The following is a 13,001-nucleotide window of genomic DNA, read 5'->3' on the forward strand; positions in this document are numbered from 1 at the left end:
TAATGACTTAAGGATAGGGGGCGGTATTTCCCCTTTGGATGAAAACTGCATAGTAAACTGCATAAAAATCTGTCCTAAATTAGTATTGGATAGAAAACACTCTGAAGCTTCTAAAACCGTTTGAATTATGTCTGTGAGTATAACAGAACTCACAGGGCAGGCAATCTTCCAAACTAGTTTTGGAATCCTGAAATTTGGGGCAACTTTGACGTCATCGTCCCCTCCCTCCCCAACCAGTTATGGATCTGGAAATACTTCCGATGTTTTCCACTAGATGTCCTCATTCAGTAGAGCGTTTAATGGTGCATATGCTGTGAACTTTGACCCAAAGGGCGAGGATTTTCATGTGCGTGAAGGCGCGCTTTGGACAGAGAGCTTCCTTTGTTCCAGTCAGCCCCAGATGAACTAGGATTGTCCGGTTGGAATGCTATTCGTTTTGTACGTTTATAACATCCTGAAGCTTGATTCTGCACTTAGTTTGACCAGTTTCATCGACCTGTAATATGTAATTTGGAAGTTTTGATGCGCAATTATTCTGGACCAGAAGTAATTTTTTGGGCATTTGAGCTGAAAGTGGTAGCATATGCTACTACATGGACACTAGAATTGAACATTATGAAAGAAAACGATGTATTGGGTAAGTATGACTCCTTCCACTATATTCTGATCGAAGACCATCAAAGGTAAGGGAATATTTATGTTGTAATTTTGTATTTCTGTTGACTCCAACATAGCAGAGAAATATTGTTACGTCTGAGCACCGTCTCAGATTATTACATAGTAAACTAATTCCGTAACGTTAAAAAAAGTGACACAGCGGTTGCATTAAGAGCAAGTGTATCTTTCTAACTATATGTAGAACATGTATCTTTAGTCAAAGTTTATGATGAGTATTTCTGTTATCTGGCGTTATCTGGCGTAGCTTTCTATAATTTCTCCGGACATTTTGGAGAATTTTCTGAACATGGCGAATCATGGTAAACCAAGATTTATGGATATAAAATGCATATTATCGAACAAAACATAAATGTACTGTGTAATGTACTGAGTCACATTACTGTCATCTGATGAAGATTTTCAAAAGGTTAGTGAATGATTTTTCTTTTAATCCATGCTTTTGTCATTGTATCTTTTGTTGGACAAAATGGCTACGTTTTTCTTTGTTTTGGTGGTGGTCTAACCTATATATATGCTGTGTTTTTGCCGTAAAACGTTTGAAAAATCTGACACGCTGGGTAGATGAACAAGGTGTTTATCTTTCATTTGAGGTGTTGGACTTGTTAATGTGTGGAGGTTAAATATTTCTAAGAATATTTTTGCATTCCCTGCGCCACCGTTTGAGTTGAACGGGGGGGGTGTAGTTCCCGCTTGGGAACCTATAGGCACAACAGTTAATGTAATTGATTAGTTATGAACACCCCTCACCTGGTTGTCTAGGTCTTAATTTAACACGAATGGCAACTCTGGTGTACACTATGAAGTCTTACTAGGGTTTGTCATGTGGAGATGTAGGGATTAAGCTATACACTGACAAATAAAGAGACTCAATACACTCTGTCGGACTCTGTGCTCTATATCATTAGTTAGATGTGGCGTGATATGCCTCTGTCCTTGTCCCGCTTGTCTTTGTACACACGCACACACATCACAGCCTGCTGAGCATGTTGAGCCCAAGGTGATTACACTATTAGAAAAGAAGATGCTATCTAGAACCTAAAATGTTTTTTTCGGCTGTCCCTATAGGATACACCTTTGAAAAACGGTTCCAAGTATAACCCTTTTGGTTCCTTAGAGGGTTCTACATGGAACCAAAAAGGGTTCTACCTTAAACCATAATTGGTTCTACCTGGAACCAAAAAGGGTTCTCCTATGGGGACAGCCAAATAACCCATTTGGAATCTTTTTTTCTGAGAGTGTACTAGTTCACACAATTACTGTGATGTGTATCATGTTTTGTGTGTCTGTTTGTGTGTGTGTGTGTGTGCGCGTCTGCTTGCTTGAGGGCCTGCATCCGTGTCTGTGTTTTAGACTGCATTTTAACTGTGTCTGTTTGTTTATGGTGTTTGTGTGTGTAGGAGGCGTGGTGGATAAGGACCTTCGACACTACCTCAACCTGCGCTTCTCCAAGAGCTCCGTGGACCACGACCACCAGCAGATTATTAGAGACAACCTCTACCTCCGCACCGTGCCCTGTGAGTCAACACGCACGCATGCAGACACAGTCACTCACTCCCTCACCCCTCAACCCACCTTAGAGAGAAGTTGCTTGGTTGTTATAACCTGACCCCTGACCATAGCTGAACATTAGGAATGCATTTCATTATTCCTTCTCTCCTTGGGCTTTCCCTCAATCTCTCCTTTATACAACTCGACAGGTAGAGGCCAGATCCCTTTAGGCATCCAACCTATCCCTTTCAAACAACCTGTTTACATCAATGATGTCGCTCTTGCTGCTGGTGAGTCTCTGATCCACCTCTACGCAGACGACACCATTCTGTATACTTCTGGCCCTTCTTTGGACACTGTGTTAAAACCAGTTAAAGCGAGGCGTCCCTCTCAGGGTCCGCCACCCCCCCCCCCCCCATTCAGCTGAAACGGTGGCGCAGGCAATGCAACAATATTCTTAGAAATATTTAACCTCCACACATTAGCAAGTCCAATACCTCAAATGAAAGATAAACACCTTGTTCATCTACACAGCATGTCAGATTTTTTAAATGTTTTACGGCGAAAACACTGCACATATTTACATTAGACCACCACCGAAACAAAGACAAGAGGCAGCCATTTTGTCCCAGAAAATATAAAATTATAAAAGCAGGATAAAAAAATAAATCATTGACTAACCTTTTGAAAATCTTCATCAGATGACAGTCATATGACATGTTACACACAGTACATTTATGTTTTGTTCAATAATATGCATTTTATATCCATAAATCATGGTTTACATTGACGCCATGTTCATAAAATTATCAAAAATGTCCGGAGAAATTATGGAAAGCTATGCCAGATAACAGAAATACTCATCATAAACTTTGACTAAAGATACATGTTTTACATATAGTTAGAAAGATACACTGGTTCTGAATGCAACCGCTGTGTCAGATTTGTTTTTAACTTTACAGAATTAGTTGACTATGCAATAACCTGAGACGGCGCTCAGACGTAAGCAATATTTCTCCGCTATGTTGGAGTCAACAGAAATACAAAATTACAACATAAATATTCCCTTACCTTTGATGGTCTTCGATCAGAATGTAGTGGAAGGAGTCATACTTACCCAATACATCGTTTTGTTTCAGTTTGTGTGTCCATGTAATAGCATCTTGCTACCACGTTCAGCTGAAATGCACCCAAAATGACTTCTGGTCCCGAACAGTTGCGCATAAAAACTTCAAAATTACATATTATATGTCGACTAAACTGGTCAAACTAAATGCAGAATCAAGCTTTAGGATGTTATAAATCATACTTCTTCTCAGGCAAGCTGGAACAGAGGAAGGTCTGTGTCCAATTCGCGCCCTAACGCACATGTATTTTGGTATTCAATGCCATACAACACTCCTTCCGTGGCTTCCAACTGCTCTTCAACCGATCACTGCCCGCACCTGCCCGCCCGTCCAGCATCACTACTCTGGACGTCTCTGACTTAGAATATGTGGATAACTACAAATACCTAGGTGTCTGGTTAGACTGTAAACTCTCCTTCCAGACTCACATCAAACATCTCCAATCCAAAGTTAAATCTAGAATTTGCTTCCTATTTTGCAACAAAAGCATCCTTTACTTATGCTGCCAAACATGCCCTGTAAAACTGACCAACCTACCGATCCTCGACTTCGGCAATGTAATTTATAAAATAGCCTCCAGCACTCTACTCAACAAATTGGATGCAGTCTATCACAGTGCCATCCGTTTTGTCACCAAAGCCCCATATACTGCCCACCACTGTGACCTCTACGCTCTCGTTGGCTGGCCCTCGCTTCATACTCGTCACCAAACCCACTGGCTCCAGGTCATCTACAAGTCTCTGCTAGGTAAAGCCCTGCGTTATCTCAGCTCACTGGTCACCATAGCAGCACCCTCTCGTAGCACTCATATCTCCCTCACTAGCTTTAAGCACCAGTTGTCAGAGCGGCTCACAGATCACTGCACCTGTACATAGCCCATCCAGCTACCTCATCCCCATACTGTATTTCTTTATTTATCTTGGTCTTTGCACCCCAATATCTCTACTTGCACATGCATCTTCTGCACAGTGTTTAATTGCTATTCACCACCATAGCCTATTTATTGCATTAACTCCCTTATGTTACCTCATTTGCATTCACTGTATGTAGACTTTTTGTTTTATTTTTTCTACTGTATTATTGACTGTATGTTTTGTTTATTCCATGTGTAACTTTGTTGTTGTATGTGTCGAACTGCTATGCTTTCTTGGCCAGGTCGCATTTGCAAATGAGAACTTGTTCTCAACTAGCCTACCTGGTTTAATAAAGGTGAAGTAAAATAAATAAATAAAAGATGTCTATTGAGCTACACCCGCCCTGTGTTTGAGATTAAGTTGGGTACGGTGAGACAATCTAAATGCACCTGACCTGTGTTTGAGGTGAGATTATTGAAATGTACCTATGTTTGAGATGAGACTATTGAGATGCACCCAGCATCTGTGAGCTCTTATTGGCTGATTGACTCCGATCCAAGACAACATATTTGGTGTATTCTCAGTGCTGTTTCTAAGTTGGTTAAAGCTTGATGTACTACTTGACAGTTCTCTTAGTTTGATATCGAACAGGCTGTGTCTGAAATGTCACCATGTTATCCGTATAGTGCACTACATGTGGTTATTTTATAGGGAATGTGGTGCGATTTCAGATGCGCTCTATGTTAGAGTCCTGCCCTGCTCCGGGCCATATCAATTCCTAAGACCCCCGACACCCGACATCAGGACAGATTTTCTTCCTCAACCCGAACTAACCCGCATACAATTGTTCTGAGAGCCCATTACCCCACAAAAAACATCAATGTATTTTGCTAATAGTTTTTATGACTCCAGGTTTTTCTGGAAGTCAACTTTTATTTTCAAGTAGTAGATGTATTCTATGCAATAGCAGTAGTGTAAATTAATGATAATGAACAATTGTTTTCGTACCATAATCCATCTATTTATCCATCTTCTACCAACACACACTCTCCCCTTCCAAATGCTCTCCCTTTTGCTGCAGAATTATTTGTACAGTGCAGAACTGTGTATATGTAGGCTACGTGTGCCTTTAAAAAACAAAAATATGTAGTTCTGTCCTTGAGTTGTTCTTGTCTATTAATGTTCTGTGTTATGTCATGTTTTGTGTGGACCCAAAGGAAGAGAAGCTGCTGCTTTTGCAACAGCTAATGGTGAACCTAATAATACCAACTCTGCATGTTCTCCGTTTTGTAAAGAGTAAAGAATATGCTGGATACTACTGCTTGCATTCACTCCAGACACAGATTTAGATGAAAGTACGATAATTTGATTGCCCCATAGATTGTTTCACTTTTGAGAGGAGCAAAACGTTTCTCTCCCGATACTTACGCAACATTTGTACAACCAAAATAAACTATCTACATTTTAGTTTCAAATGATCTGTCGCTTTGTAAACATTCCTGAGCGAGAAGAAATAATAATAATAGCAAGCATGTGCTCGGATCATGACATAACGACAGACGTAGTCAGCAATGGAATAATTACACCGAACTAAACAACGGCAAGTAGACAGACAAAAACAACAAAATGGTCTCAGCAAAGTCAACAGGAATTAACTAGATTCACAGCAAATTACTAGATACGGAGAGCGGCTTGTTCTACAACCAATCTTTTCAGGGCAACAGAGTGTGTTGAATGCTCAAGAAATGCTATATAAATCCTTAATGCCATCTACTGTATCTCACTGTCTCTGTCTCTCTCTCTCTCTCTCTCTCTCTCTCTCTCTCTCTCTCTCTCTCTCTCTCTCTCTCTCTCTCTCTCTCTCTCTCTCTCTCTCTCTCTCTCTCTCTCTCACTTCTTCACTCATCCTGTAGATCAGCTCTCAGCATGTGGTTTCCACGGCAACTAGCCTCTCATTTCCAGGCCTGCGTTGCCATGACGCCCTGCCCCCAACTGCACACAGAACATGCACATTGCTGAGACACACACACAGCGGTCACACACGAAAGTCACACATGAGCATTGCTCACACAAACACCGGTAGGGATGCCATGTCATGGCTCTGATTGACAATTCATTGATTTTGACCCGACCAGCACTTTGGTCTGTCAATATGCGCACACACACACACACACACACACACACACACACACACACACACACACACACACACACACACACACACACACACACACACACACACACACACACACACACACACACACACACATACAGGGAAATTTTACATTTTAATAATTTAGCTGAGTACAGATAAATATCTGCTCCAAGATTCAAAGATGTCTGCGGAAATAATGCCGTGTCAGCTAGCACATTATACCTTGACTTTAATTTTTTTATGTTGATTATGGAATTACAATAACTAAATTGGATATACACCCAGCAATAACTAAATTTCGTCATGGGTCCCTAAACTGTAACTATACAGAAATGCATAATTACAGACATTAATAATATTGTATTCATGGCGATATAGCCTAAATAGTTGCACAATGGTACAAATGTAATATCTTCCTTTGCATATGTTGATATTATTCTACATAGCGGCTATTATTTTAATGAGCTCTGCCCCCAAACAAGACCACTTTTGCTGAATCAATCATAGACGTCTATGTTTCACAAGTTTGGACATCAAAGTACGGCACAGTAGTGCTCAGTAGAGTACAGTACATCAGAGTTCAGTAAAGTAGAGTACCAGTACCTTACAGTACATTATACTGTTCTCAGTTTTAGTGTGCTCTGCTGTACTGAACTCTACTCTATTCAACTCTACTGTACAGTACAGAATAAAGTACAGAATAGGGCTGTACTGCACTGTACAGTATGGAACTATACTCTAGTTAACTCGTTTTACTGTAGTGTATTGTACTGTGCTGTAATGTCCAAACTTGTGAAACATTGATGTCTATGATTGCTTCATATTTGGTTCGGACTATATTTGGAACAAATCAAGGCCAGTCCAAACTCGACCAAAAATCTACATCAGTGGATGTTCAAATCAAGTCCGGACGGTAACAATAAACAACATCTGCAGACATTGAAATAAAACTCAGGGCGAACTGACCAAATTTCAACTACTTTTCAATGTCCATGGATGTCCAGTGTTGGTCAGTGCTCAGTGTGTAGAATGCCGGTTACAGCAAATGGAAAGAGAGGGAGCTCATGTGTAGTTGTCAATATGATCCGGGAGAGGTGACATTAACTGTAGAGAGAGAGAGAAGAAAGAGAAAAAGGCAGACACTTGCTTTGACTGCCAGATGACAGATAAAATAAAGAAAAACCATTATGAGATGGACAAACTCATCAGGTGACCCAACTGTGGTTTGTGACTACTATGAATTCCCATTGTAGCCAATTCAATTGCAGTAATTCTGTAACTGATTTTCGGTAAATCAAACAGATAGTAGTACAAACACAAACTAATTGGTAGGTCTACCTTGACATTTGACTTCTGTGAACTTTTTTATCTTTAATAAAAGATACAGTGCCTTAAGTGTTCATACCCCTTGACTTATTCCACATTGTGGTGTGTTACAGCCTGAATTCAAAATGGAAGAAATGGAAGAAAACTGCTCAAAAAAATAAAGGGAACACTAAAATAACACATCCTAGATCTGAATGAATGAAATATTCTTATGAAATACTTTTTTCTTTACATAGTTGAATGTGCTGACAACAAAATCACACAAAAATGATCAACGGAAATCAAATTTATCAACCCATGGAGGTCTGGATTTGGAGTCACACTCAAAATTAAAGTGGAAAACCACACTACAGGCTGATCCAACTTTGATGTAATGTCCTTAAAACAAGTCCAAATGAGGCTCAGTAGTGTGTGTGGCCTCCACGTGCCTGTATGACCTCCCTACAATGCGTGGGCATGCTCCTGTTGAGGTGGCGGTTAGTCTCCTGAGGGATCTCCTCCCAGACCTGGACAACAGCATCCTCCAACTCCTGGACAGTCTGTGGTGCAACGTGGTGTTGGTGGATGGAGTGATACATGATGTCCCAATTGGTGCTCAATTGGATTCAGGTCTGGGGAACGGGCGGGCCAGTCCATAGCATCAATGCCTTCCTATTGCAGGAATTGCTGACACACTCTAGCCACATGAGGTCTAGCATTGTCTTGCATTAGGAGGAACCCAGGGCCAACCGCACCAGCATATGGTCTCACAAGGGGTCTGAGGATCTCATCTCGGTACCTAATGGCAGTCAGGCTATCTCTGGCGAGCACATGGAGGGCTGTGTGGCCCCCAAAAGAACACACCATGACTGACCCACCGCCAAACCGGTCATGCTGGAGGATGTTGCAGGCAGCAGAACGTTATCCACGGCGTCTCCAGACTCTGTCACGTCTATCACATGTGCTCAGTGTGAACCTGCTTTCATCTGTGAAGAGCACAGGGCGCCAGTGGCGAATTTGCCAATCTTGGTGTTCTCTGGAAAATGCCAAACGACCTGCACGGTGTTGGGCTGTAAACACAACCCCCACCTGTGGACGTCGGGCCCTCATACCACCCTCATGGAGTCTGTTTCTGACCGTTTGAGCAGACACATTCACATTTGTGGCATGCTGGAGGTAATTTTGCAGGGCTCTGGCAGTGCTCCTCCTGCTCCTCCTTGCACAAAGGCGGAGGTAGAGGTCCTGCTGCTGGGTTGTTGGCCTCCTCCATGTCTCCTGATGTACTGGCCTGTCTCCTGGTAGTGCCTCCATGCTCTGGACACTACGCTGACAGACACAGCAAACCTTCTTGCCACAGCTCGCATTGATGTGCCATCCTGGATGAGCTGCACTACCTGAGCCACTTGTGTGGGTTGTAAGACTCCGTCTCATGCTACCACTAGAGTGAAAGCTTAGCCAGCATTCAAAAGTGACCAAAACATTAGCCAGGAAGCATAGGAACTGAGAAGTGGTCTGTGGTCACCACCTGCAGAACCACTCCTTTATTAGGGGTGTCTTGCTAATTGCCTATAATTTCCACCTGTTGTCTATTCCATTTACACAACATCATGTGACATTTATTGTCAATCAGTGTTGCTTCCTAAGTGGACAGTTTGATTTCACAGAAGTGTGATTGACTTGGAGTTACATTGTGTTGTTTAAGTGTTCCCTTTATTTTTTGGAGCAGTGTATATTTTCCTCACACATCTACACACAATAACCCATTATAACAAAGTGAAAACATGTTTTGAGAAATTTTATTAATTTATTCAAAATTAAATACTGAAATATCTAAAGCATTCATACCCCTGAGTCGATACTTTGTGAAAGCACCTTTGGTGTGATTAGAGTATTTTTGGTTAAATCTCTAAGAGCTTTGCACACCTAGGTTGTAAATTTTTTCCATTATTCATAAAAAATAATTCAAGCTCTGTCAAGATAATTGTTGATCATTGCTAGACAGCCATTTTCATATATTCTAAGCGTTATGTTCCTCAATTATTCAGTACATTTAAACCGTAGGCTATGTCGACACAGAACATGCTCAGGACGCACAGAGTGCACCCCGAGATATCAAGGTATCTTAACGGAGACCAACTCTGTAAAAAGAAAATAGCCATATCCACCAATTGTTGATCACACATTCTCTACCAAAGCTCTCGTATGGGCAGAGAAGTGGGGAAATGATACAGCGGAACTTTGACATTCATAGTCGAGGCATGATTTGGTCATTCAATGTGCGGATTACAGAATAAAGGTAGGACTTCATGTGAGACAGGAGTCAGTATTTTGGGTTTCAGTGGGATTGGGGCGGTAAGAAAATAGCCTAGGCTCTATAAAAGGCTATATAAGGCTACTACGTGAGTCAATAGATAAATAATACACTTGATTTAGGCTACATTATTATATGCTAAATGTTTCTAATCAGTGATAGATGAACAAACAAGCTACCACTTCCACTTGTTCAGCCAGTGATCAAGAATCCACATATACAGACAGAGATTCAATGAAACAAAATCACATTTCTTGATTATCAGACAAGTCACACGCTTTTGGTAGGGAGTAGGACAGGCTTTTTTAAATAAAAAAGTGTATATATACAGTGGGGCAAAAACATATTTAGTCAGCCACCAATTGTGCAAGTTCTCCCACTTAAAAAGATGAGAGAGGCCTGTAATTTTCATCATATGTACACGTCAACTATGACAGACAAACTGAGAAAAAAAATCCAGAAAATCACATTGTAGGATTTTTAATGAATTTATTTGCAAATGATGGTGGAAAATAAGTATAAGTTTCTCAATACTTTGTTATATACCCTTTGTTGGCAATGACAGAGGTCAAACGTTTTCTGTAAGTCTTCACAAGGTTTTCAAACACTGTTGCTGGTATTTTGGCCCATTCGTCCATGCAGATCTCCTCTAGAGCAGTGATGTTTTGGGGCTGTTGCTGGGCAACACGGACTTTCAACTCCCTGCAAAGATTTTCTATGGGGTTGAGATCTGGAGACTGTCTAGGCCACTCTAGGACCTTGAAATTCTTCTTACGAAGCCACTCCTTCATTGCCTGGGCGGTGTGTTTGGTATCATTGTCATGCTGAAAGACCCAGCCACATTTCATCTTCAATGCCCTTGCTGATGCAAGGAGGTTTTCACTCAAAATCTCACGATACATGGCCCCATTCATTCTTTCCTTTACACGGATCAGTCGTCCTGGTCCCAAAGCATGATGTTTCCACCCCCATGCTTCACAGTAGGTATGGTGTTCTTTGGATGCAACTCAGCATTCTTTGTCCTCCAAACACAACGAGTTGAGTTTTTACCAAAAAGTTATATTTTGGTTTCATCTGACCATATGACATTCTCCCAATCTTCTTCTGGATCATCCAAATGCTCTCTAGGAAACTTCAGACGGGCCTGGACATGTACTGGCTTAAGCAGGGGGACACGTCTTGCACTGCAGGATTTGAGTCCCTGGCGGCGTAGTGTGTTACTGATGGTAGGCTTTGTTACTTTGGTCCCAGCTCTCTGCAGGTCATTCACTAGGTCCCCCCGTGTGGTTCTGGGATTTTTGCTCACCATTCTTGTGATCATTTTTACCCCGCGGGGTGAGATCTTGCGTGGAGCCCCAGATCGAGGGAGATTAGCAGTTGACTGTATATGTCACGGCCGTCGTTGAGGGAAGACCAAAGCGCAGTGTGGTGAGCGTACATTACTTTTTATTTGGATATCGGCAACAAAACAATAAACAATACAAAACGACCGTGAAGCTTAAGGATATTATGCCTCTAACAGCGATAGACAGCTGTCACAGATTGAGAACCATACACGGCCAAAACATAGAAGCACAAAAAACATAGAAAACAAAACATAAAATACCCACCCCACATCACACCCTGACCTAACCAAATAGAGAAATAAAACGGATCTCTAAGGACAGGGCGTGACATATATGTATATATATATATATGAGCAATATATGACAATAAAGATGGTTGTTAGCACTCACCTCAAATTAGTAAGCATTTCACCAGCCTAATTGTTACCAAATATACAAACGGAGATTCAGTAAAATAAAACATCTGACATTGATTGATTTACATTCAAAATTCCCCCACGCTTGTCTCAAAGCAGAGTGAGGACACTGTCCAAATCAAAACGGTGATGAAATGATCATGTACTGTAGGTGACCACAAACGACTATTGCTTAAAATGTTTATAACGGTTGGACATGACTTTGGGAGTTTCAGGATAAGCAAGAATTTGGTACATGCCTTCAATTGCATTAGCCTACTTTATTCCAATATTTTCATCAATGAGTTGATCATAACAAAGGTGAGTTTTCTCTCTCTCTGTGATTTTTCTAGGCCTAATGGATGTTTCCTCGTCTCCTCACTCGCTGCCGCTGGTCTCTACTGCATTGTTTGTTCTCAACACCAGATTAAATCCATACAACATAGTGTTTTCTAGAAATCTGGCTTTTTTTCGAGGTTTGGGCTCATTTCATTTCTGTGACATCGTGCCAGCCCTGGGCTGGGGCTTCAGCTCACATGTGCAGTCCGGCAGCGTCAATTATGCGTGTGCTTTGAATTTTATGGAGACTTTGTGTGAAGTAAATATGTTATGCCAGGCAATGCCATCGGGGGTACGCCAAATAAAAATGTGATTCACATAAAATAAAATTAAAATAAATAAAAAATGTTTTGGAAAAAAAAGTTCACATTTTCAAACAGTTCATTTATATTTTCCAATAGGTCTATACATTTGGGTGAGGTTTTTGTCTTGCCTGAGTAGCCTCGTTTCACTGCCAAAAATTAAATTAAACCATGTAGTATTCAGCGAAATAACAACACAATGTCAAATACAGGTAGCCTAGCAAAATAATTAACATCCAATCACATTATCCATTACTCTCTCGCGGGAATTTCACTAACGGTCCGTATGTAGCCAAACGTAGCTGCTGCTCATTCTGTTTGCTCAAAAATTGATAAATGGTTAAAAAAAGTAAGGCCTGCGTCCATAGACACACATACCAGCTCTCCTGGTAGTACTGCTGCTGGTAGTAATTGCACCTGTCAACGACACAAGTTATTCTGCTTCCACGAGCACATCCAATGGTAGCATCAGTAATTCTACATTTGTTGTTAGCCCAGCAGACATGGACACTGACAGTTGTGAATCTGATGCAGCCAAAGATCTACTGCCCCCTTACCCAGGAAAGCACAGATCAACAGACAGGGACGTTGGACTATCGAAGAGGCGCAAATATGAGAACTACATTGATTCACTATTCAACTATATTGGGAGTAGTGCCTTTTCTCTGCTGTTATATGTACAAAAGTACCATATCACAACT

General features: G+C 41.2%; 1 protein-coding gene across 1 annotated transcript in view; it reads left to right on the forward strand.

The window, feature by feature from the left end:
- LOC124041030 (membrane-associated guanylate kinase, WW and PDZ domain-containing protein 2-like) overlaps positions 1-13,001 on the forward strand; it is a 196,537-nt gene that overhangs the window by 61,878 nt on the left and 121,658 nt on the right. The window contains exon 2 of the mRNA XM_046358192.1: positions 2,076-2,192. Coding sequence (XP_046214148.1) covers positions 2,076-2,192 — 117 coding nt within the window. The remainder of the gene's footprint in view (positions 1-2,075; positions 2,193-13,001) is intronic.

Source organism: Oncorhynchus gorbuscha, linkage group LG01, assembly GCF_021184085.1.
Source record: "Oncorhynchus gorbuscha isolate QuinsamMale2020 ecotype Even-year linkage group LG01, OgorEven_v1.0, whole genome shotgun sequence".
In the NCBI taxonomy this organism is placed as follows: Eukaryota; Metazoa; Chordata; class Actinopteri; order Salmoniformes; family Salmonidae; genus Oncorhynchus; species Oncorhynchus gorbuscha.